The sequence below is a fragment of the Homalodisca vitripennis genome, chromosome 8 (assembly GCF_021130785.1).
Source record: "Homalodisca vitripennis isolate AUS2020 chromosome 8, UT_GWSS_2.1, whole genome shotgun sequence".
Taxonomy (NCBI): domain Eukaryota; kingdom Metazoa; phylum Arthropoda; class Insecta; order Hemiptera; family Cicadellidae; genus Homalodisca; species Homalodisca vitripennis.
Window position 1 is genome coordinate 14,375,116 of NC_060214.1, and position 27,653 is coordinate 14,402,768.

The 27,653-nt window shown below is 35.6% G+C and overlaps 1 protein-coding gene across 2 annotated transcripts; it reads left to right on the forward strand.

Moving 5' to 3' along the window:
• Window positions 1-644: 644 nt before the first annotated feature.
• On the forward strand, window positions 645-27,003 carry LOC124367333 (DNA ligase 1). 2 transcript variants are annotated; one of them, XM_046824070.1, is made up of 18 exons: window positions 645-822; window positions 3,096-3,176; window positions 3,503-3,616; window positions 4,372-4,547; window positions 4,660-4,746; window positions 5,816-6,223; window positions 7,037-7,157; window positions 9,734-9,944; window positions 10,791-10,976; window positions 12,705-12,833; window positions 12,934-13,073; window positions 16,165-16,366; window positions 18,451-18,657; window positions 19,076-19,292; window positions 20,599-20,834; window positions 22,709-22,906; window positions 24,738-24,830; window positions 26,828-27,003. In XM_046824070.1, exons 1-18 carry the CDS (start codon window positions 803-805, stop codon window positions 26,909-26,911), a joined length of 2,910 nt encoding a protein of 969 aa, XP_046680026.1. In that variant the 5' UTR covers window positions 645-802; the 3' UTR covers window positions 26,912-27,003. The 2 variants fall into 2 exon arrangements, with proteins under 2 accessions (XP_046680026.1, XP_046680027.1); XM_046824071.1 differs by lacking the exon at window positions 4,660-4,746.
• The last annotated feature ends 650 nt before the right edge of the window (window positions 27,004-27,653 follow it).

The following is a 27,653-nucleotide window of genomic DNA, read 5'->3' on the forward strand; positions in this document are numbered from 1 at the left end:
GGTGCTGTTGATGTATAAGCTATTTATTAAAACGGCAACCCAACTGATAGAGAAACTCTTGCACAGCAAACAGGCCATATGCTATTGGCCACTTGAATATTTTACGATAACTTGCATTATTGTATTTATTCTTATGTCACATTTGATTGTTGAGTTGTTATTATATTAGTTTTATTGTTGTTTTTACTCATTGATTCTTGAGATATATCTGTCAATTTGTAAAATGTTTATTATTGTTAACAGTAATTGAGATCTTTATTGTTATTATTAATTGATTGTTATTTAGTTTTAGGCCCTTCATTAAAAATCGTTTGTAGTAGAGAATTCTGTAATGTACATAATTTGGTCCATTTATTACTGCGAATAATTCAACCGTTGTTTGGTTAAGTGATAACAGTATTTTCCTTTTCTCTGTTTAAATGATAGTATTTGAATAATATATTCTAGTTCAATATTATATTATAACAATGCATGAGTTTTAGCAGTACAAACTCTGCTTACTGTCTTGTGGTAAAAACTTGTTGATTTTATTTTGTATTTATATGATATAAATTGGTTTAAACCGTGAAATAAATATATAAATATCCTCCAGTATGCTGTACATCGATTGTTCCTGTCATTAATACTCCAAACAGCTGTTGTAAATATTCCCGCCATTTTGACGATTGAGCTCCAGCTTCGGCTTAGCTCTAACTTTGTAGTGCAGTTTGTTATAACCTCTCGTTTTATTTTGAGTTTAAAAGATCTGTTTTAGTTAAAGCTTAATCCACATTATCCTCTTCTGTGTTTGGTGTCAAGTAAGATGGCTCAGAAAAGTATAACGTAAGTAAAAACACCATAGTTGATTACTATTTTGACGTAATAGATTGTAGATCTATGTGTTACTGTAGTGTAGCTCCATAGTTTTTGACACACTAACTTCAGCTCTTTAAATAAGCTATCTATATTTTTTGTATTGTTATATAAGGATTTCAGAAGGGTATTATCATTGCTTAGTGATATTAGGTTGATTTAATAAGGGTAAATGTTTACTTTAGCCACTTCACAATATTTGAGGGTTTCTCAAGAAGGAAAATGCTTATGTAGCTAGTAAAAAGTAATTCAGAAAAGCAAAGTTTTTAAAATCTCGTTTGTGGAACTAGTAGTTGAATGGACTGATATTAATGCCTCTGGCCATCTGCTGGGCCCACAAGATAGTAACGATCAGTAAAATATAAAATTCCAGAAGACTGATCACTAATGCTTGAGAATTAAAAATATTACTAACTCACTTAATGGTAATTGTCACATTAACGGCCGGAGCGGCAAAATACGAGTTTCGTGTTATTAACTTATTGGAATCGTCCTACAGAACAATACAATATAAGGTTTGACGGGGTGGAAATGAGAAATAACGAAGTTCTAGAACATAAAAAATGGAATAACTGTTCAAGCGCGGAGCAATATTTCCATGTTCTACTTCCACATCGGGCATCACGTTACCTTTTGTGACCATGATTCAACCTTGTGATGACGTCATTGGATGCGGCGCCATCTTTGCAAACGTAAATGAAAAATAATACTGAAATGAGCAGAATTTTGATCCAAATGAACAATGTTTTTTTTAAATTTTCGAGCTACAAATTAATTAGTTATTATCGAGTTGAGACGAGTGCCTCTGATGGCCAAAGCCTGCGCTGATGTCAAGGAAAGAAAAACATCCCTCGAGATAGTACCTATCAGTAAAATATCAAATTCTAGAGGGGCTGATCATAAATATAAATTGAATTGTAATGGAAAGGCAATTATGTACCGTGTAAAAAACTTAATAAATCATGAATACCTCTAATATGAATACGTATATAAATGGACATTAATAGAGAACACTTACCATTAGTGTGGTCCACAGAATGTACAGAAACTAAATAATCTCGTTTTGGTCGTAACGTAACCTCCCGACATGCCCGACAAAACGCTCCGACACACCAATTCACTACGATTGGTCGAACTAGTGGATGGTTGATCCATGATCATCACGCACTCACTCGATCCAAAATACAGTACACAATATCTAGTGAAGCACTGACTTCTGCCCCGGAGCGTTCAGATAACAGATACGCTATCAGTCCCAGCCGCAGATAATATTTACGACACACCAGTTCACTATGATTGGTCGAACTAGTGGATGGTTGATCCATGATTGTCACGCACTCACTCGATCCAAGCTACAGTACACGTTATCTCTGACTTCTGCCCCAGAGCGCTCAGATAACAGATACGCTATCAGTCCCACCCGCAGATAATATTTACAGATATCCAGACACAGCACACAAACAGAACATTAAAACATTAAGAACTTAACTATTTATGTATATACCCTCTAAAATCATGTTATTTGTCATTTGCACCCTTTAACACCATACAAATTAAAACATTAAGAACTTAACTATTTACAGGTGTATGTATATACCCTCTAAAATCATGTTATTTGTCATTTGCATCCCCTAAAACCATATATATTTTTTGTTCAGGAGGATGAGCAGAATACGTTGATAACGTCAAATTCGTGATTTGCCACCTTGACCTTTAATCTTATAATTTCCCACTTAATCATATTATTCTTTGTAGCAGGGGTACAGTAATGGTCTCTAACTGCTACCGTAGGAGTATAGAAAGAATTTAAATTCACATTATAAAGCAAAACAAAACAAGTCTTTTCCTGTCCAGTCTGACACATTAATAAGTAATATACTTTGAAGTGCACTGACAGATTGTATATGCAGGAAAACTTCACTCACAAGCCCACAAAGGAGAATAAAAATGACTATTTTTATAAATCATAAGTAACCAATTAGATAAAACAAGGTCGAGATGCCCAAAAGATTTACACAATATTCAACAGAACTGAAAGAACAATGGATAATCTTCACCATCTTATTAGGAACTGTAGCATAAATTACAACAGAAAGAAAATATTAAAAACTTATCTCATAAACAAATCAGTTCTTTTACTCTAAACAATTTATTGGTATCTGTCCTTATCCACTACAATATTTATCACCATAATCATCTTTATATGAAAAATAACTAGAAATAATCCCTGCTATGTGTTTCAGGTCTTTTTTCAAACCAAAACCTCAGAATCCAGACACATCAAAGGTCAAAAATTGTGAAGAGTCGCCAAAGAAAAACATTTGGTATGTGAATCTTCTTTAATATAGTATGGATATTAATGAACTGTGGGACTGAATATATCTAACGTTTGGTCTAGCAGTTTGTAGTGTACTTTACCACAGCCCGGAGTGATGTATTCCTTTAGAACTTGTTTGACACATATCAAAAGAGATGCATTACTTGTTAATAACTTAAGAGTAAGACTAATGCCTACAAAGGGATGCTCCATTTATTCTTTGAAGCCTCATACACTGGCTTGTAAATATTTGTTATGTTGTACCAATAACGATAGATCACCTCCTGGATTTTGTGTCATTAATGTTGTCAAAACTGTCTCCTTATCGTACAGTGAGGAAAATGGAGTGAGCCGAAGTCCTTCACCTGCAAAAAGTGGAAAACGGAAAAGGAGACAAATAATCTACAGTGATGACGAAGAAGAAAGTGGTGGAAGTCCTATCACAGAGTGAGTGCACTAGATTAATTTTGATAATCTGTAAAACATTTGTTAGGTATATAAATATTGATAATGCTGATTCTTTTGTGTCCAATCGTGTTAGAGCGGCGTTAGAATACTTGAACTGAAAATCATTATTCTTTGCAAATTGCTAATGTTTTATAGTTAATAAGAGGTTTGCCTTGAAAGTACCTATAATTAGGCTGTACGAAGACTGGAATAGATACTGATCATATATTATGTACATCTCATGTACACACCCCTATTCTCTATTATTTTTCTACATTTCTTAAACAAATTTAAACATTTTGTCACCTCTGAACTAATTTCAAAATTCACTCAGCATACAATTGTGTTGCCTTATATCATAGTTTTACAGTTTTTCCATAAAATTCAAAAGCATTTTGAGCTAAGCCATTTTTTATGAATGAATAAAAAATGACTCGCTACCAGTTTAAAGGTGTATGGTAGATTAGAGATTTAAGTGTTTGATTCTATTCAGGAAAGAATTTTTGTTCTCCAAGCAGAATATGACCAAGTATTATGCCTAAAAACTGATGGTTAGTAGAATAGATCAAATAACTTTTTTTGTACTCTATAACAATTTGGAATAATCATTAAAATATAAAATGTCCACTATGTAACTTAAAACAAATTCTTTGTAACTATTAGAGGTTAACATTCTTGATTTGTAACAAGCATCATGCTACACACCATAAAATTAGAGATTGTATATGCAGACTAACAGGTTCCGGGTGTTACAGAAAATCTCCACCGAAAAAGAAAATAATCACCAATGGTAACGTCGATAAAAAAGACGTGTCAGAAGAAAGTGAAGACGACACCAAAGAAAATGAGACTAGATTTCCAAAAGAAGAAAGCAGTTGTTCTTCACAACAGATATCCACATCACCTCTAAAAACACCAAAAAGAATTACTGGTATTTTTTGCAGTACTTCTTAGTATATTGTTCTGTGTTATATATTAGTTGTATAACCCTAATTCCTTCTTAGTCACCAATTTTGAAAGAAATTTTCTCGGAACTGTTTTAGCTACAAGGAGTTTACCTGCTGGCAGCCCTTTGCACCCAAACATAATAAAAGTTTTAGATGAGCAAAGAAATAAAAATAAGCTAGAAGGTAAGTATAATAATTTAAAACTCATTTCAAACCATTTTCATTTTTTAACACGCTTTGTCGTTTCACCAGTAGTGTTTCATAGACATTTTTATACATATCAAAACAACTAACAAAAATCTAACAAGGGCCTGCAGCTCACTTGATGACATCAGTGCATCTTAGATTAAGATCGTTATCCTTGATCTTGGTTACTACAACGCTACCAGTTTTCCTCACAGTTCCTAATGAAGTTTTTGGAATGTAATCTAGCTCCATACTGCACTCATAGTATCTAAGGTGCCTGTATTTTAGGTTGTACTGTAAGTTTTCTGATATTTTGGTATTAGCCGGAGGCCGTTATGTCCCTATCTACTATTGTTAATAGGCTATATAAGGTGAACGATAAATACATGAATCCCGGACAGCTAGCTAGGGGCATTTCCGATTGGTACTTTTCCGACTTCAGGTCATCCAAATTTTCCGATTTCAGATCACGTTCTACGATCTGGCACGTAATTTTGTCTTAATATTGCGCAAGACGCATATGTATAATGCGCAAGTAGTCCTGGCGTTCTCTGATAGATATCAGCACTTTTTGGTGCTCTGTTGTGAGCATTTGTACCTTGGTTATTTCGCTTTAGTCGCACTGTGCAGACAGCTACCGCGTGTTGTGACCTGCTGTCACTCGTCCTAAGGTATTGTATGATTTTATTTCTAGTGTTTATTGTACCATAGAAATATCTGGTACACAAGTGGTGATGATTGGTTTCTTTCATATGATGATTATATGGACACATATTGTGAAAATGACTTTGTGGACAATATATAAAAAAATAATGGGCATTTAAACATTTAATTTTGCATAAAAAAAGTATATATCTAAACTCTAGAAACCAGTCCCTGTAAAAAAACTACAAACAAATGTAGCAAAGCAATACAATTTTAGATACCTAAAAAACTGTAAAAGGATTTAATATTAACATTGAGATTGTGTATTCAGGTTGCACTGGTAGATTTCTTCTTAACACATGTCTGATTTTAATCATAAGAAATACTTGATTTTGTAATTATTGTTTAAACAATGTTTTAGGTGAAAAAAGTGGTGATTCTTCTGGTGATGAAGATTTTAAACAGCTGCCCAATGATTCAGAATCTGATTCGCCGATGGAAGAGGCCGAAGTGATTGAACCTGCAAAAGACATACCTGTAAAAAAATCTAAAGCTAGTACAAAAAGTGAAATAAAAGACAAAAAAAGTACTCCGAAAGGAGCAACAAAAAAGAAAACCTCTCCAAAGTCAAAGCTTAGCCAGTTTAAAAAACAACCAAGTAAGAGTGCCAAGGAAACATCTGAAGTAAAAAAATCTGATGAGATAAAGACGGAGGAAAAATCAGATCAAGTTGAGAAAGAAGACAATGGCTGTACGGAAGAAAAATCACCAAAAGAGGAATCAGAAAAGGTTCCTTCACCTAAGAAGAAGCAGATTCACAGTTTCTTTGGTACATTCAACTTTTTATAAATAAATTAATGTTAGATATTTTAAAAACGCTGTGTCAGTTACTAAGTAATGAATGCAGTGTTGTTAAACGTAACAATCCGTCAAGCATTTTGTTTTGTCTCACATTTTAATTTTAAACCAATTTTAAGGTGGATGTATAAAGACCTAATTAAGAAAAACAATTTAGGTTAACCTTTTAGTATTTTCGGTTGTATACAAATATGTTTTTCTACAATTAATATTTTTTTAAACCAAATTTTCTTAAGTGGAAGATACAAAGTTCGTTTAAATTTTCATGCATTTTTGTGATTTTCTCTATAAACGAAGTACTTGAGATATATGTACTTAATCATGTTTTTGTTTACAAAATATTTATGTACAAAAAAACCTATTGGGTCAGACTGACCCGGAATTTAATTTATTCGCTTCTTAAATTAAAATTCACATGTATAATCATAAAACAGCAACGAAACTAACAGTTATGTGGAAAGTAACCATTATTGTACACAGAATACAGGCACTAGCTAGTATTTTAAATAAACACATGTGGATATAGTAGTCTAAGAGACAATTTGAATTGTATGGGCACACAATCTGGGTTTTCTTTAAATCAATAGAGGAATTTCTTCTAAAGAAGAAATTGAATATCGGTATTGCTGATTTTGGCGGAGGTTAAAATGGAAGGGTATTGAAACTGTTGTAACTTTTTCTACTACGAGTGTGCATGCAAAAATCATAGTCAAACTTACCAAGTCTCGAAACACATTACCATTGAGTTGATACATATCTATTAACTTATTACGTTTTTCTTCAGGAGTGAAGAAGGATAAAGACGGCAAGCCTAGTGCGCCTCCGGCGGACCCTGGAGCAAGTTACGACCCATCCAAGAGCAAATACCATCCCATTGAAGATGCTTTCTGGAAGCACGGAGAAAAGTGAGTGTTATTTAAAATAAGTTGCCTATTATGATGGCTATCCGTGAGGTAGATTACGTTTTTATATAAACAAAAAATAAAATTCTAGAAAAAGATTGAACTATACAAATTTGAAAGTGGCACTAAAATACTATTTTTCAACATAGTCACCAAACAAATTTAGGCACTTATCATAGCGCTGAACTAGTTTTTAAATTCCAGTGTTATAAAATTTTGCCACCTGAGACTTGAAGCAGGTAGTCATACCCTCCTGCAGTTTCACATTTTCATCACAGCGCTGTGGTGCAAGCCAGGTTTTCATTGCCCAATTAAAAGTCACTGGATGCAAGGTCCAGGCTTAACTTTTGCATAGCAGTTTTCTGTAACAAACTCCTGGAAATTTGAGGAAAACTAAGGGAGAGTTCTGTTATTGTGAATCGGTGGTCTTTTTAAATCTTATCATCAACTTTAGAGACAATGTCACACATTTTAAACTTTTATTTTAAAACAACCAGGAGCGACAGTAACCTCTCTCTAGCACGGCTGGATAGCCACTTAACAGAGAAACGCCCTGACATTAAAATGGCCGCGGTAGTCCCACCCCTAGCAGCTACAGAGCGAAACGTACTCTACTTTCTGGGTAGCCCTCGTAGCTTCAAAAGTTGATACAATCTGAGTACAGTACAAGCTCTACAAAACATTCTGACTTTCAAAAAACCCACATAAATTCTCACATGATAACTTTTTAAGTAGAAGCTATGTCGAAATGAATTTTATATCCATGTTTATCAGAACGATTTTGAGATTTTAAAGATTTTTGTATTGTTGTCTGTAATTCTCCAAGCGTTCACTTTACCACTCTTTACGATATACGACATTTAACGTTTTAGGCGATAGAAACAAATCTAACGGCATCTTTATGAACTACTGTCTACTCATAGATTATTCGACATCTAATGCTCCTGTGGTCTTAATCAGCCAATTTAAAATATATTACTGATGATTTAATATTTTAAATTGGCTGATTAAGACCGCATACGATGTTACCGGTCTGGTCTTAGAACTATATGCTGGGGTCGTCACACTCCAACATTGTACCTCAAGGTCAAAAAATTGAGTTCTTACGTGAATGGGTTAAATACTGTCAAGATTTGGCTGTTTATTGGGTTTATCTTCTAGAGTAATCCTGTGCACACACTGCCATGACATGGTGACAGGGCGTTTCACATACAATCAGCAGCAATCCCACTTAACTGTTTAAGTCTTTCAGTTGTTAGAAAACTTTTTTTCACAGATATAACTGGTGAATCGTTTGTAATTCGTTTGTTTTTTAACCCCTTAACAGCTTTTGGAAAGTTAGTTCGTAGCTGAGTTACGACTAAAAAAATGCTGCTGACAAGTAAATCTCGTGCAACAATAACTCATTTGTTTTGATCTGTGAGAAACAGGAACTAGCGGGAAAGCGGTGAAACAATTAACAGCATTTGGTTCGCTGCTTTATCGTTAGATGGTGTGGGCTACTGGTTGGCTGCCATCGAGATGAGTAGTTTGCTCAAAGTACATCGTACACTGAGAATTGCGCACCGGTGCAGCGATTGCGATATATAAGTGTGTATATATAATTTGTGAAGAAGTATGTACCTTTATTTTTATTAATAAAATACACTTTTGTACATTTTTAGCTTAAAAAATAATTATTTTGTGTTTAAAAAAAAAATTAAAATTTGTCAATAAATACCTAATAATAAATTGAACACTTTTCTTTTGATTTTTGTAATTTTTAATAAGCCGTAAGGGGGTTAAGAGACATCAACCTCTTCCAGTATATCAGGGATCACTCTTTTTAGGGAAAAGAGCAAGGCGAGAGTTACCGGTGTACCAACATTTTGGAAATTCGCACAGTCCAGATAGACCTTCTACGGTTTCTTTCCCCAGTTTGAAACAATCTCAGAAGCCTACCTACCGAGTTGTGTAAGGGCATCACTCTACACTTGATGGACTAATATGGATTGATTATGCTCCCTCAAAAATTGTATGTAAAGATATAGCTGGAACTGCAAGCATAATTATTCGTAGTTCTTAACCGATCGACTGCGGTAAATACAGATTGCAATTGTTCAAATGTCGGTACACAATTCGTGTCGCAGTGAAAAGCAGAAAAGTCTAAGGGGGAAATGACATGATAAAGCACTCAAGTACGCTTATTCGTTTGTAAAGTTTAATACCATTTGAAAGAAACAGGTGCCACTTAAAACAAAACAATAGTGCTTCTCAGATTTTGTGTACAATCTTCTGTTTCTTAAGATTGTTGAATATAAGATGGTAAATTTAGTGTTATAATCTAAGACTTATAATGATCTTGTCCCCGATAGGAACATAGTAAACTTTAGTAATTGCCAATGTCAAAGTGACCGAAAGTGTTGTTTTCTTAACAGTTATACATACAAATAATTTTATTTTGAAATGTTTTAAGTTAATTTTTCTGTTTTCATATTTGTAAAACTTGGTTTATTTCTCGATCCAGAATTTTATTTAATTGCACTGTGTTGTGAATTTTTATAAAAACATGAAATCAACAAATTTGACTCTTGCCACAGGGTCCCTTACCTGGCGTTGGCTCGCACGCTGGAGGAGGTCGAGGGTGTGAAGGCAAGGCTGAAGATGATTGAGATACTGTCCAACTACCTTCGCTCTGTGGTGGTGCTGAGTCCAGACGATCTGCTACCCTCCGTCTACCTGTGTCTGAACAAGCTGGCTCCGGCGTACCACAGTCTGGAGCTGGGCGTGGCAGACACCACGCTGTACAAGGTGACTGGCTACCACGCTTCTAAATTTTTAAATTGATAAGCGTGTATAAATTTCATTTTTTATTTAAAACTAAATAATTAACCCTTTGCACGCCACTAATAAATCTGTTAACTTTCCTCCTAACGCCAAGACAAGTAAAAAATAATTTGTTTTTTTAAGTTCAAAGCTAATTTTATTTTAGCTAAATTATAAAAGATGAAACCAAAAAAGTAAAAAACTGCATTTTACTTAAAATTAGCGTATTTATGGATAAAAATAAAAAAGAACTATTTACACAACTGTTTATTTCAAATAAATTTTAATTTCATTATAAAAGAATAATAACGGGATACGTAGTAGATATGCACTCATGACAAACCGAGAAAGCAGTAATACACGCCACAGATATGTTTGGTTATGGCTCTGTAGGAGATGCACAACTTGACGAGCAGGTTGTTGCACAACTTAGACAAAGGGCACTCCCCTCCCCCTGCCAGAGTGAAGGTCGTTTATAAATACTTCCTTGTTAACCGCAATAAGCAGGGAGCGTGCACCGGGCATTCCGAAGGCCTTTTGTGAACTAAAAAACTCTCCAAGAGACATAATCTATAATATCGGATACAACTGTGTTTGTCGTTTTGGTCAAAGTCTACTGTTCTAATATATCTGTCTGGTTCTTGATAGGGTTTGTCTCTGTGCAATAACTCTTGTTAGAAAAGTCCTAGAGACTCGAACTTAGGTATATAGGTTCCTTTTAGTCCAAAGAACAACTATTGATTTTTGGGTCTAAAGGCCAAAGGGCAGCAAAAAATTTCCATTTGATTTTCTTGTTACATTCTATGAGACCAAAGTTTGTGATTGTTTCAGACGATAGCCCAGACCACCGGGCGGTCTGTTGCGCAGATCAAGTCGGACGTAGCGGCTGCAGGAGATGTGGGCATTGTGGCGGAACAGAGCAAGTCTACGCAGCGTGTCATGTTCAAGCCGGCTCCACTCACTGTGCGCGGTGTCTTTGACAAGCTCAAAGAGATAGCGCAGATGTCCGGTCAGGCTGTGAGTATTCTGTTTGCTCCCTAGATAGTTGTGTGATAGTGGTGATATGTTATAATTATTTGACAAACTGACATTAACTAAGAAGTTTGTTAATTCAATTAACTTTGTTAATTGTTTATTCCAGGGGTGCCCAACCTTTTGTACCCAAGGGCCACATTGTAAAGCCTTTATGGCCAGGCGGGCCAACATCCCAGGGGATTTGGAACCCCAAACAAAACGTATTGCCCGGGGTTTGTTCCAGAAATCATGTGCAAAATATGAGTTTTAAGGTTATTTGGCCCTTGTTTCCTGATTATTGTAATTTCTTATTATTTATTAGTTGTTAGGTAAAGGTTTTATAATATATTATTTTTTTAGGTTCTTTTAGTAGAAATAAGTATAAACCCAGACTTTTGGATGTTTGCTCTAATTCTGAGGGAATAATAAAAAAGTCACCAATAAATTGAATACATTGATTTTAATTAATCCTACTAGGATACTAGGACATACAAAGTACCACCATAAATGACAAAAAGTGAAGTTGTTTTGTTTTACATATTTTAAAATCAAAATACCAGTATTAACAAAAAGTTCAATGAGATCCTTAGAATTGCTTAGTGCTGAGAATATCTTTCCACTTAGGCTCAAACTTAGTGGTCCCAATCATTAATAAAGATTTTAAATGTTCATCTGTAAGGAATGACCGAAATTTTGATTTAATAAAGTTCATCTTGGAAAATGCCTGCTCACATACATAAGTCGAACCGAACAATGAGTGGTGACCTTGAGTTGGGTAGGCGTTATGTCGCCGCACCGCGCGCTGTGCCGTGCTTTACGCGCGCTCTATTCGCCAACCGGCAGCCACCACCGTAGTCAGTGAAATCTGTCTGCAACTACTTTACTTCTTTCAACACTCATACTCCACCAAATGAATACGGCTCGTTCTATGTGAAATCGGCTGGACTGCTTGGTTCTCAAAATTTGTATTTATTTAATATTTCAAATGCTTGTAAACAAATTTGGTTGTTTTGGCAACAAGGCGGGCCACATAAAACTGACTCGTGGGCCGGATTCGGCCCGCGGGCCGTAGGTTGGGCAGCCCTGGTTTATTCTATTAAACTTTAAATAACATGTTTTGTCAAAAACTCCTAAAAATGGGAAAAAAATACTCAATGCTAATTGATCTTAGTATGTAACTAATCCCAGTGCTCAGGGTTTACCTCAAATTCAGGAACGCAGCAGTTAAAGGGTTAATAGGCTGTATAAATCATATTTTCTGCAAACACAACATTATTTCACAAATTGGTATTAAATAAAGTAAAAAAACAAACAAAATTACGATTTGGGATCCTGAAGAAATAAAAATCAGTAGAAGTGCAAACTTTTTTATCATAACAATATACCAACACCTGTTCTAACAGCTATACACTTGTGTTGTTTCAAAAACAACAAACCATTACTCCTTGCTATGACAGTGTGTTATCCAAACCCACGATAACAATTAAATTAAAAGTTTTGAAATGTCCCTTACCTTGTCATAAAACTTTAATTTAGTTCAAAGCAATACAATGTGCATTGAGAAGCAATGGTAACAGATCCAGTGACATCTGAAAGAAATTTAATGTATACAGAAAAAATATGCTAATAAATTAAATTTCTTGGCTCCAATAAAGGATTTTATGATCCTTTACTCTTATTAAAACTATATGGTAAATTTGAGTCAATGTGAATGTAGGCTTCCTGTTACAGTCAATGGGCAAGAAAGTAGACAAAATCCAGTCGATGTTTGTGGCGTGCCGCTTTTCCGAGGCCCGTTTCCTGATGCGGTCTCTGGCCGGTAAACTCCGTATTGGACTGGCAGAACAATCTGTCTTGCAGGTGAAGCCCTTTCCTTTACTATCACTTAGTTGTGGATTGAAATGAATCAACTGAATGACTGTGTCGATGTTCAACATGGTAATGTTACGTCATGTGTCAGGCCATCGCACTAGCCTGTGTGACTACGCCGCCGTGTCAAGGCTTTCCTCCGGAGAAGATTAACGTTGCCAGCACAATGTCAGCCGAAGCCTTCAAGTCTCGACTGGATGAAGAGGCCCTTATCATCAAGACCACTTACTGGTGAGTCCTGATAACTCTTGTTACGTTTGTTGATTGTTAAAAATTATTTTTTTATACGGAGGGAAGAGCCTGAGGAGATAAGCTCCTAGGAATTTATTTTCTGGTTTGGCAAATGGCAGGAGAGTTTAACTGTGTGAGTTTCGGTGATTCTTCTACCTCTCCGTAGAGTCTGCATTCATCAGTCTGGCTTAGACCCACCTTCATAAGATGTTTCCTAAGATGTCCTGTCAGCATCCCAAATACTAGTCATATATCCTCCTTTTTTAGGGCTAGGAGTTTTAACCATCCTTTTGGATATGGAGAGATAAACATTCCTGAGTCCTGAGGCCTTTCTCCAAGCCTTGGATGTGATCCTCTTTTCCCAATCATTTACTAGAGCTTTCTTGTAGTAGAAGGCTACACAGCCTGGCTCTGGCCCTACCAAAAGGGTTTCAGAGCCTATCTTGGTAAGGGTGTCTGCTGATTCATTCCCAAGATTGCCCAGCACCCAGCCAAGGGCAACTTTGTTCCTCTTTGCCAGCTGCATTAGAGCTTCTTGCATTCCCAGTTCAAAAATTTACAGTGAGTTTTAATTCTTTCCTTAATACGTTCTTCGCGGCATGAGTCACAAGTGACTCTTTGTACTTTTAGTTAAGAACCGTCCTGGAATTCACCCAACCTACTCTTTTTGTGAAATGTAGATTTTTAACAGTTTTTTACTGATTTAATTAGGGATTGAAGAGGAGAGAAGCACATTTTGTTATTGTTATAATAAAGAGTGTTATATATGAGTAACGGGGGTTCATGGCGCACATGAATTATTTTGCTTACGTAGTTATTTCTCTTGTGCAGCATGAATCACTTGTGACTCAGACATACACAGTTGTATCACTTGTTCGTGCCGATTTCAGCTGCTGTCATTGTCTGCTACGTTTATGGCATCAGGGGAGATCTTTTTGTTTTGGAGGTTCATTCAATATTGGTTTAAATGAATATAAACAGTTAGTGGCATGAGGCACGGGTGATTCATGACAAAATTAAAAAATTAACATAGTACACAGTTGGGGCTCCCCAATACAACACACTCTGATAGTTCCGTCAGTTCCACCTAGAGCGCTATAGCGCTGACTTACACTTATCTATTAGATACCAAAGTCTACCATATTCATGAGTTGATTTTACCAGTGACTCACGTCAATATAAGAAAGATTACCAAATTTAACAACCCAGAAAACATGTTAAAATCCTACATGTTTGTGTGAGTCTTAGTTTTATTATTCTGTCAACAGATACTTTTGATGATTTAGTACCAACAATATTTAAATTACTACTACAGGCTTAAGCTTTATACATTGTGAATTTTGGTACAAATAAATTTCAGGTAGCTTTCAATTCTAAATTATTTGATTAACATACAATTTTCTAGAGTATAAAATGACTGAACTGAAGGTGAAAACAAATTTTATTCACAGATTTTTACAATTTGATGTTATCACCTTCGATATATTCCCCTTCTCGATCTCTACACCCCTTCATGCCAATTTTCCACTTTACGTAACAATGCTGCAGATCATTTTCTGTAACTCTGTTCTTGATTTCCGTCCCTTTTAATTTTACCGCTTCAGCAGTCTTTAATCTTGTTCCTTTCAAAGCTGACTTGACTTTAGGGAACAGAAAAAGTCTCATGGGTCCAAGTAGGGTGAGTAGGGTGGATGATCAAAGACAGGGATGTTGTGTTTGGCCAAAATCGGCTTCACAGACAAAGCTTTGTGAGCTGGAGCATTGTCTTGGGGGAGGATCCATGACTGTTTTTCACCAGTCGTTCCTAACACTATCTCTGTCGATTCCTGTTTTCTCAGAGCAATCTCTGATAGTTAACCGACGATCTTGTCGAACAAGGTTACCGATCTTTTCGGTGTAGCATGCTTTTGATGACGATTGTCTGCCAATGCATGTGTCTTCGCAGCCATTTTAAAATCATTTACAAACACTTTTTGTTTATGATCAACAGTCGTTACTATTCATTTGTAACATTACAAATGTTTCACTTGCCGATTTTCCAAGTTTGTAAAGAAATTTATGTTCACACATTGTTCTTTCTGGAAGCTCTGTGCCGATGCAGAGACAAAAGGTGTATTGCTTAGAACTGGCGTTACGGGCAGAATAATTACGGGAGCCAGACAAAACACAAGGAAGGGTAGGGGGGGAATCATGTGACTGACCGTACGATATTCAGCCTTATTGCATTTGTTGTGTGGCTTCACTAATACTAATCCGCTTATTTTCTAGCCACATCTCGTATGTACACAATCATTACATTTAGATGAAGTACAAAACTTCACTCTCCGAAGTTATATTATTTATCAAAAAAATAATACATTATACTTTGAAATCAAATCGAATCACAGAATTGCTGAATTAATTCACTCAGCAGAAGGTTGAGTTGGCAATAAAAGTAATGTACGAAGAGTTGCAGTTCAGAAGCATTTGCATTATATAAGCACACAACCTGGTGTTTCTTGAAATTGATAGAGGAATTTTCCTTAAGAATGAACAATCTTCGTCTGCACTAATTAAATTGGTTGAAATCAAAATAGGAGGGTATAAAATGAGACATGATATTTTTGTCTCAGATCATATTTTTCTTAGCACGATGCAAATTAAGTCAACCGTCATACACAAAATAAATATTAAATCAGTGTCCGCTAACAGTATAAAGACCCTTAAAGTGATGTTTTAAGTCTCTAGCTATTTGTTTGACGATGATTTTTCTATCATTTAATTGTGTGTATTACAGTTGCACAAAGCTAAGAGAAATGAAATCTGAGAAAAGTTATTAATTCTTATTTTTAACCCTTGCAATTCCCTCCCATATCGACCACTACCACGAAAATCAATGTGGCTGATGACTGATTTATTTCTCGGGAAACATTCCTCATCAATTTCAAGAAAATCATTGTGTGCTTTTACAGTTAAAATTGGCTCTTGATGCCCTGACTAATACACCGCCTGCTTTTGTCATGATTTTTATTTCTTAAAGATAGTGTTGACATTAAGAATTTCTGTATTTATGGATGAATCCGATTTGAATCAAGAACTCCCTTCTTTGCAGTGAGTGCCCCAACTATGACATGATCATCCCTGTGATCCTGCGTGAGGGGGTGAAGGCACTTCCCCAGCATTGTCGTCTGACTCCAGGGATACCACTCAAACCCATGTTGGCACACCCTACCAAAGGAGTGTCCGAAGTGCTCCAACGGTTCGATGGACTTAAGTTCACTTGCGAATGGAAGTATGATGGAGAGAGAGCTCAGGTATATTTTTGTAGGGGATTCTTTGTAACCCAGTGGCGTTTTAATTAGTTGTTACTCAACGGTTTTAACCCTCCATCGGGCGCTTAAAATTAGAAACACCATCAGGCGCTCACGGAGGTTTCCTCCAGGTTGGCGAATAATGGATATCATAATCGTTTAAACTGTTTTTATTTGTTTAAATATTCATACTGATTTAATTACAATGTAATATATTCATTTTTAGAAATTTAATAAAAATTACTCTCTTATGTAATGAATTTTCCAAATAAGAAATTTAAAATCTTAAAAAATGTTATTATATAATAACAACATGATTAATTTTAAGGAATAATGCAATTAATTGTAAAAATGTTTTAACCTTCTGTAAATATGTATGGAAATTAACTTAGTTTTTAACTTCTTACAAAAACAACTTACTTCAATTCTTGAGATATTATACAATTGTAATGTCAATTATTGCTCTGAAATAAAAATTTATTCTTTACTAAAAATTTTTTTACACACTGCACAAAACTTCAAAACATTTTCCTTCTGGTTGTTATAGCGACAATGTTCACTCCATAATCATTACTGAAATGTTCCCTAGCACACTGGTACTGTACTAACAAGTCTCTCGTCTTCATTCTCCATTTCACAAAATTCAAATAAAATATATAGTAAAATTTAAAAAGAAACCATCACAGGTCACACATTTAGGCGCACACGGATTATTACAACATAAAAACTAAACACAATAAGGCGCTCACGGTGATTTCGTCCAAGCACTACAAACACACCATCGGGCGCTCACGGAGGAATTGTCCAGTCACACACGGAAGTAGACCTCATACTGACACATTTTGATAAATAAAAGCGGGAGGCTATTGTTTCGTTTCCCCGAAAGATGCTCGTGAAGTACACTGCGGGAAACGACTGCCGACATCAGAAAAGTAGTACTATTTTTAATAATAAAACATACACGGAGGAAAACTCCGTTTAGCGCCCGATGGAGGGTTAAAGGACAATAATCCATACCCACTTGAAAATGTTTTATACCTCCGTCATAATCGGACTTTATAAAGGATCATCACAAGTTTGGGCTTTCACGGTTTAAAAAAATAACAGGATTATGCAGGGGTGCCATCTTTTACACTCTGTCTCACCCCTCTCCACTAATTAGGAAATTCCTTAACTTCTACCAGTTGTGGTAGTCTACTTACTGATAAACGGCAATCGGTTTTGGCAGGTCACGTAAGGGTTTTAGTTAAATCATTAAAAATAAATTAATATACCATAGCAATTATGATTTGTTGCACCTATATAAGTTTTTTCAGCATGACAAAGAAAATAATAATATTGGAAAATTATATATATGCCTGTATTTTTTATGTAAATATTGCCTGTAAATATTTTGCCTGTAAAATATTGAATATTATTTGAGTTTTTTTAATTGCGTCACACAAAAGGGTGGGACTCTAAGGCTTGAAAATATTTTTTATCTAAGAATTTAGAAAATTTCAAATAGTTTTAAATATCAAATAGTCTTTGAACATATACAGGTTTACAGCAATATATGTTATCGTTGAATTTAAATAAATCAAAATAAAATGTGTTTGTTATTTCGAAATTACATAGTATATAAGATGATAAAATCCAAACAGTTTCTTAAATAGAACATGTTGCTGGCCTAAGTATAGAAATTTAGCAAAATAGCAATGTTGATTTAAGTCAACAAATGTGTAATAAATGTAAAAAATTGCATAATTCTGTAATTAGTCTTGTATCTGCTTTTAAAAGTAGTTTGTAAGTTTTTAACATCAGTCAAGCAAAAAGGTTAATTAAGCTAAAAACTACATTTAAGCAGGCAGTAGAATTGTCATAAAATAGAAAATCACCTTAATAGTAGATTTTTTTATTATATATTGTTTGTTACATATTTTTTGATCATCTCTTTTTTGTGTATTTTTTTGTCATTTAGGTTAGATCCTTTTCATTTCTTTTAGTTCTTGGTATGCAAATACCTCTTGTGCAACATATAACATTAGGTTCTATTGTTCTCTTGATTCTGGTTGGGCACATCATAACTTGACAATGTTCTTTTGCAGATCCACCTGAGCGAAGACGGCAAAGTTAGTGTATACAGCAGGAACCAGGAGGACAACACCAGCAAATACCCGGACATCGTGGGTCGCCTGCCCTCATGCCTGGGGTCAGAGGTCAAGAGCTGTGTGTTGGACACTGAGGCGGTGGCGTGGGACTGTGTCAACAAGCGGATACAGCCCTTCCAAGTGCTCAGCACTCGCAAGAAAAAGGTCAGTCCATGGGTGATTGTGGATTCTGTTGAGAAGTATATTTTATTCTTACAGGCAATCTATTGTAGAGACTAAGCCCATTATGATGTGGCTGGACTTTACTTTTTTCAGTCTATTGAAAGGAATGTCCAGTATTGCGACATTTTGTGAGTATTTAATGAATGTATTATAGTTCTACATTGATAAGATTCTTTAGTCTATAAATAACAATAAATTATATATGTATGTGAATATTAATAACTGTTGAAATTTCAGATTTAATAAATAAAGGTTTACAATGTGAATTCTATTCAGCTTCACTCAGTGCTTTTTATTGTATCAACTGAAGCTCAGCCACTTTTCCTGAACTTCTCCAGAAAATTATACCATTTGGAATTTTGCTGTCCTTAAATGCTCAGTGATTGGTTGCTTGTTGCAGGACTGCAAGGAGGATGAGATCAAGGTGCAGGTGTGTGTTTACATGTTCGACCTACTCTACCTCAACGGTGAGCCGTTGGTGCAGCGGCCACTGGCGGAACGGCGGAAATTGCTCAAAGAGAACTTCCGTCAGGTTGAGGAACAGTTAGTGTTTGCCACCAGTCTGGACACCACCACGATGGAGGAGGTCCAGGACTTCCTAGAGGAGTCAGTTAAGGGTAATGGAAGTTGAACTTATTCTATGCTGTGTTATAATCTCCTGGTGAACAATATTTTTTGTTCTCTGCCGAGACTGAAATATACCAGACTGTCAGGAGAACTTACTCATGAACAGGTCACGTACGGTTGGATCATGGAAGAAACAGTCAATCCTCAATCAACTTCTACCATTATCACAGACTGACCTTAGGCTTTGGTGAAACATACCTTAATAGAAAACTGCAGCCGTTTAAACTGAAAGTGGTAGTCAGATGGAATCAAGTGGATTCCGGGTAGAAAATTTTCTACTACACCATACCCTGTGATAATTGTGATCAGTGATAACAGGAAGCCACTATTGCTGTTTTGACACAAAATGATGTTTGTTATACAGGGTGTAAATTAAGTCCTGATACGCTTGGATACATTCCAAACGGATTGAGATATTGATGTACAACCTTTACCAGACTTACTGAAATACTTTTTTGGATTTTTTTTTAATGATAACAAAATTTGCCTCACTCTTTTCAAAGAGGTTTACAGGGGGTAACTTTAAATTTTCAAATTTCAACCGCTATCTTGTGACGTGTCATTTAAAGGTCTATTCAATCAAAACACAGGACTTAATTTACACCCTGAGATGTAGGGTTTATTTGCCCATAACTTTTGCTAGAAATGTAGAGATGTTTTATTCATGCCATTGTGTTCCTAATAAATAGACCATTCAAATTATAAGTCACAAAATAATGGTTGCAATTTTAAAATTTTTAAGTTATTCTCCCGTACCCCCCATTTGAAAAGGGGGGGGGGTGAATTTTTTTATCATTCAAAAAATTCAGAAAAGTATTTTAATAAGTATGGTCAAGAAGTTGAAACATTGCACTTAGTCCTAAAAGGACCTTGTGCTGTGTCTGGAGTGACAGGATATTTTGGATGTTTATGGTTGGTGGTAGAGACCGCCTCCTGACAAGATCCATTTGGAAGGATTTTGGGTATTAATTTCAGTCATGTCTCCTTGGAAGAAGGGGAGGCCAACTCTGTACCAGTCTGTCCAGTCAAAGCAGACAGAGGTGGCCTATCGGTCTACCCTAGCATCCCAATATCTCAACATTTGCGGTTAGTGATGTGCTGCTCCTGGACATCCATAAGATTGCCCAGATTTAAGTACACATCGGTTTTTGTTGTACTCAGTGTAGGTTCAACTGGAAGGCATAAACCAGCCAAAAGTGAACCCATCTGGTTAAAATAAAAAAATTTTCTTAAGATCTGGAAATTTAATTTTTAGAAGAACAGTTGTAACTAATCTCAGCGTTTATGATTTTTCAGGGAACTGTGAAGGGTTGATGGTGAAAACGCTGGAGAGCGATGCCACCTACGAGATTGCTAAGCGATCCCGGAACTGGCTGAAGCTGAAGAAGGACTACCTGGACGGGGTGGGTGACACTCTGGACCTGGTGGTGGTTGGGGGATATTTCGGCAAGGGGAAGCGGGCAGGACTCTACGGAGGTTTCCTGCTGGCCTGTTATCACCCGGACACGGAGGAGTACCAGTCTGTCTGCAAGGTATGTCAAGCGTTTTTTAGAGATCTGTCAATTCTCAATTCTGCAAATACTTGGAATTAGATCATTCTCTGCAGAAATTGTAGTGTAAGCAAAGATATATCAATCGTAAAACGTAAACATTTTTTAGACCTAATCTTCAGAATTCTAAGTTGAACTTGTCAAAACAATAAAATATCAAACGTTCAAAGGAATGATGACATAATATAATAATTACAAAGTAGGAATCCCAGAGATCCTGATTTTATCGAATCATGTTTCAAAATTAAATTAAAATCAAATAGGAAGTATACAATAAGAGAAGAGATAGGAAACAGAATATGGAATAGTGGAAAGTCTTTCAATATGGTGAAGAAGATTGTGTGGAGTTGGAACATTGGGAAAGATTCAAAAGTATTGATGTATAAATCTTATTTCCAACCAATTTTATTATATGGAGCAGAGACGTGGACGTGGACTAAAAATGATTTAAGCAGATTGCAAGCTGCAGAAATGAGATTTTTAAGAGGGATAGAGAAGACTACAAGAAGAGATAGAATAAGGAACGAAATAACCAGAGAAAGATTGAAGGTAGTTTCACTGCAAGAGACAATGGAAGGAAGAAGAATACAGTGGATGGGGCATGTGAAGAGGATGGGAGATAATAGAATGCCTAGAATAGCACTGGAGAAGGAGGAAGGAGGAAGAAGACCAAGAGGAAGACCGAGAGGAATATGGGAGGACCAAGTGTGGAAAGACATAGAGAGAAGGGGACTACAGAAAATACAGGTGGAGGAAGAGGAGACCTGGAATGATAGACAAAAGTGGAGGAGGCTGTGTACGACGACCCGTGATAACGGAAACATCTGATGATGATGATGATGTTTCAAAATTCACCTCGGTCTTGTACTGTATCGACTCCCCCCCTTATTCCGTTTGATAAGCTCCTCGCACAGACCAGTGGCCCATGAGGACGGGCAGAATAAGGCTTAAAATGGGATCAACTTCTCCTTAAATAAAAAAAAAGTTGTTAAAATTTAAACATTTGTTAATCGATACAACCAGTAATGTTTTCAATTCTAAAATACATGACTATTTGTAATGAAATATGCATTATTTCAAAACAGAAGGCACACCTATTTACTTTTGATGTGACTTCTGTTAAATCTTTAGAATCATGAGATTTAGAAATATACACTTCCTTATCTGTTAGCTTTAATTTGGTCCCTTTTGTAACATTTTTGACACATCAACATGAATGTACCGTTAAAAATAAATGTTTAATCATACATTTGAACAGTTTGTGTCAAAACTGTAGTAACAATTAAGCATTTTATCATAGTTTTAACGAATGAATTTTTATTGTCGTTTGATGATTTACATAATTTTATTTGCACTTTTTGTGCTGTTTGTAGAACTAAGCATTTACTAATATTGTCTTGTGAATACAGTTACTGTTTTATATACACAAATAATTATCTAGTTAATCTGTGGTACTCAAATTCATAAAATAATTCACAGAGAAGCCCATTTTTACAGTTTTTTTTTCATATATATAGTGCAAAATTTATACAGCATATTAAAAAATCAAGATTGTTGCGAACGTTTTAATTTGTAATTACAGACTCCATTCCAATTCACCAGTACATGTTCTCACTGTTTACTCTAAAAAAACACACATTTGATTGGAAGTATTGCCTCAAGTTTTGTTGTAATTTTTTCTAGTTTTAATATTTTTTCTCCATTATTGAGGTGTATAACACTATGAATAATAATCCTATTAATCTGATCCAAATCTTCTGCTGTATTATGTATTAACACATATTTTATGTTTTTATTATGCATTTGTTTCTGAACACACCTGTAACACATTTCTGTGAACTTTCTGAATGTTACAGCTGGGGACAGGGTTCAGTGACGAGGCCTTGCAGAAGCATACAGAAACGCTGAAGAAGATGGTGATCCCGAGTCCAAGACCGTACTTCCGGTATGACACCTCGCACGAGCCGGACGAGTGGTTCGACGCCACCGCGGTGTGGGAGGTCAAGTGCGCCGACCTCTCACTGTCTCCTGTCCACCGAGCTGCCGTCGGCATCGTGAGTAGTCGTAGCTAAAACATTTTCTTGAAATAATTGCTAATGATGAAACCACTTAATTAGATCCTTCTAAAGGATCGGTAAAATTTCTCTTAGGTTTAGATTTGCTGATTTAATGAATTGAAAACAAAATATAGTTTAATACCTTTTTAGATTGAATTTTAAATATCAGCAGAAAATTTTATATAGCTATTTGGAACTTCTGATTTTATTACACAAATTGCTGCTGTGAAATGAAATAAAAATTCTTTTTATTTTTTCAGATGAACTTAGAATTTATCACTTATCCTGAGTATAACTACAAGAACATTTCTAATGCTCAAAACTAAAATTAAATTAAATCAAATCAAGAGCATTTCACGAGTAATTAATAAATAATGTGTAATGTGGGAACAATGTATTTTTGTTGTAAATTTTAAAGCTAACCTATTTAAATTAACAATTAGGTATAAATAAATTACTTTTTAAAACTTTGCAGTCACAGGGTTAGATAGCCATGGCATTTAGTTCTTTAGGCTTCCATGGTGGTAAACAAATATAGCTAGGCTAATTAACATAATTTTATTTTGTTCCTAAATTTTTAGTTTTGATCTTGACTTCTCATAATTTATATAACGTTAAAGAATGGTACATTTGTCTAAGAGAACATGCCTTCACATTCTTGTCATAAACTGCTGAGGTAATATTTGAGTGTACTTTGATCGATAACTGTAGCTCAAATCATCAGGTTGTACCTAACAAAATGCTGTGACGAGATCATGTGTTCGTTTTGCCACATGTGGACAGACATCGTTTTACAGCAAAACATGTTTCTCGAAAGTTTAAACATTCAATACAGATGTCATAGAGAATGTTTTTTGAAATTTGAGGAAACTCCTCTAATAATGAAGAAATGGTGTAATGTTTGTTCATTTTCACTTTATCATTCACTTTCTGCACCAAATCGTTGGTGATCATTGAGAGTCGTCCACTGCGTTTCTCATCATGAACATTCTTTTGGTCATATTTCAAAGCTCTTACACACTTGAATGCCATTTCATTACGCAGTGTTTTTTCCATACACTTCACAGTTCTGAAGGTAAATTCAGTTGCTTTCATGCCTTTAGTGCCAAGAAAACAAATAACAGCATATAGTTCATAGTCAACAGGATTCTCAATTGACGGAAGTATGTGGAATATGTATTGAAAACAATAGATTTTTGCCATAATTGTGTCTCTTGCTTTCAACAGAACTTTGTAGGTAGACAGTGCGCAAGAGTGGGACAGTGACCGCAGCGCTGCGGCAGGGGAATTTTGTAACGGTACTTACTAAAAAAAAAAAAAAAAAAAAAAAAAAAAAAAAAAAAAAAAAAAAAAAAAAAAAACACCTTGTACATTAATTCTGAATTATAATCTTAACAGAGTTCTTTTTGGAACATTTTCAATTATCCCTATGTGTTGCTATACAAATCCTAGTCCTCTATAGTGATAGAATCTAGCAACTATAGTGCGAGTAAACGTTTACAGTGCTTTTATTTCCAAATGCTTTATTACCAACCAATACGCATTCAGGTGTAACTTTCATAATGCTTGGCGTATGTTGTACGCACTCATTAATACGTTAATTGAATAGAGTTGACTAGAAATCTAAAACAAAGGCAACAAAATTTGTGACTTATTCTGTCCCAGGACTGACACTGGTAAATCGTTTTGCAACACTAAAACTGTTGAGGATAGTTAGAAAGAACACAATAAAATTTTAGATTTGGTAAGAAAAGTCCATTTACTATTAACTTAACAATAGATTGCTTCAATGGTGTTGTTAGTACTGAATGGTAATACTTTGCTCAAGGTTGATCCAGACAAGGGGATATCGTTGAGGTTTCCCCGGTTTATCCGAATCAGAGACGACAAAACTGCAGAAGAGGCCACCTCAGCGCAACAGGTTTGTGTTGATTCCAATTAAATTGTATGTGTAAGTATTATAGTTAGTGTTAGAAAATCTAGAAATTTTGAATATAAAATCAAATTCCGAATCGTGAAAAATCGATTTCCAATTCTCAAATTACAAATTCTAATGCTCTTTTGAAGTATAAGTATGACTTGAGCAATTTAAACATTTCAGATATCCTACTAGGTTTAAGTATCCCCTTGTACAGGTTGGAGCAAAGGAACTTGCTTATTTGAATTGTCCCGTGAAGCGACTGCTGTTCTGAGGAGGTAAGGGATACGGATATTCGAGAGAGCGGGTCGTAAGGTTGTTTATCCACTCAGTTCAGTTTGTTTCATTGAGTGTACATAGGTAGAGCAAGCGTTCGCCGTTGAAGCGTACTTTTCTTATGGGTGCTCAATGATCGCCACACAATATGGACTCTGCACTCATTTTAATATTGCGTCCTGCGGTTGTGTTTCTGGCCACTTGTCTATTGTTCCATGGGTAAAATGCTAGTGATGTGAAGAAAATTTAATTAGTGCATGGGTTTAAAAAAAATAAAACAGACAGGTGGTTCACAGGATTCTGACTGTTCTTCTTCTTCTATGGGGCGGCCTATTGTCATGCGCTTAAGCCTCAGGGGCTTTTTGCGCACACCACGAGGCCGACCGGTCTACAGTTTCAGCAGTTCTACAAACCACGGAAAATAACCAATCATGTTCTCCTGGTAAATTTTGCCACCCTTGTCCAGACTACCAAATATTGCGTACCGCTCCCTTGCTATTGCAGGGCAGTCAAAGAGCAGGTGCTCAGCAGTTTTCTCCTGCTCGTCACACATTCTACAAAGCGGATCCTCCCGAAGGATACCGACTCTGTGAAGATGCTTCCTCAGGTGATCATGTCCCGTAATCAGACCCACAACCCGAGAAGACACCGATCTACTTAGTAAGAGATCAGACGCCAACCCTAGGGGAAGGCAACTATACTGTTACATCTGTATCAATGTACTGGTTTATAATAATCATTTCAGGACTCTGGCTTAACTGAAGAACAACATTCTTTTAGCTATCGCCAACATACCAGTCATTACGGTGGAAAAAGGTGAACGAAACATCAGAGTACGTTCAAGGCAGTGTATTGAGAACATTTGATTCTATCTGCCTGATGTTATATTCAAAACTGAGTCAAAATAAAATTTAAATGCTGTATTTTATGATATAAAAAGAATTCAATATATATCTTCATTAATTTCTTTTCATATTAATTTTTAAACAAGCAAGTTCCTCTGCCTCACTCTATATTGGGAAAAAGTATTGGGTTCTGTACACATATTGGAAAAAATATAAATTTATGATCTGTAATACCTGATCATTCAGTCCAATACCACTTGGTCATACAGTCCAATACTACTTGGTCATTCAGTCCCATACCACTTGGTCATACAGTCCAATACCACTTGGTCATTCAGTCCCATACCACTTGGTCATTCAGTACAATACCACTTGGTAATTCAGTCCAATACCACTTGGTCATTCAGTCCAATACCACTTGGTCATTCAGTACAATACCACTTGGTAATTCAGTCCAATACCATTTGGTCATTCAGTACAATACCACTTGGTCATTCAGTCCAACACCACGTGGTCATTCAGTCCAACACCACTTGGTCATTCAGTCCAACACCACTTGGTCATTCAGTCCAACACTACTTGGTCATTCAGTCCAACACCACTTGTTCATTCAGTCCAATACCACTTGGTTGTGTTATTACATGCAGCAATATTATTAGTTTTTTATTTGATAACATTAGAATAGACTTCAGTAAAAATACAACCAGCATGCATATTGAAAAATATTTCACAATTTAAATCAACTGATATTTGCTAAACATATTAATCAAATATGTACATTAGACAGTCTCACACATTAAAGTGTAAGTACAATTCTATTAGTTAGAAATAATTGAATATTTAACCATTGTTTAATTATTATATTCCTTTGTCCAACAGATTGCTGACATGTACCAAAATCAAGACCAAATTAAAAACCAGCAAGGCGACTCAAATAAAATCGCAGAAGAAGATTTTTACTAACCAGAATGTAATGTAGTTACTAACGTGTAAGTGTAAAATATTTTGTACATGAAGAACATAGTTTTATTTTAAAAATATATACTATAGTTTAATTTGATTATTTTGTATCCCGTCTGATATTTTTACTTTAGTTAATACCTTTACTGCTGATCTGGTAACGCATCGGCCGCAGTCAACATGATAATTGCCGAATTTTAACTCTGTTAATACAACCCTCTGCCAAGTTTATTTTTAGAATCACGCAAAGTAATGACTAGAGTAGCCCCGCACCAAAGAAGTCTGATGAAATTTAAGGCAGTGTTGCCACATCGGTGTTGGCCACAAGCTGTTCCCGCTACGATGTGGTTATGTACACCTTTGTCTGTTTTTACATGTTGTCTACAAAACATGAGTGAAAACAAATATACGTATATTTATTTACGGATGTTGATTTGCAATGAACAGTGAGACTGATGAGTGATTTTTCATGTATGTAAAACTGGCAACACTGGGGTATAGAAGGGGGATTCAGATAGACCATCCACCATCGGACTATTCCGGTCCAAGCTGCCCTAGTATTTTTTATACACCTACTGATAATATAGTATTGAAAACACACAAGAAATAGGAGTTACATATGTTTGTGAGGAGTTGATGGCGAAGGGGGAAGGGTGATTTCAGAAGATAATATTCTTTACTAACCCTTGCAATTTGTGTTAACTGTAATGATGGAATATGTTTTCTATGCACTAAAAATGTTCTA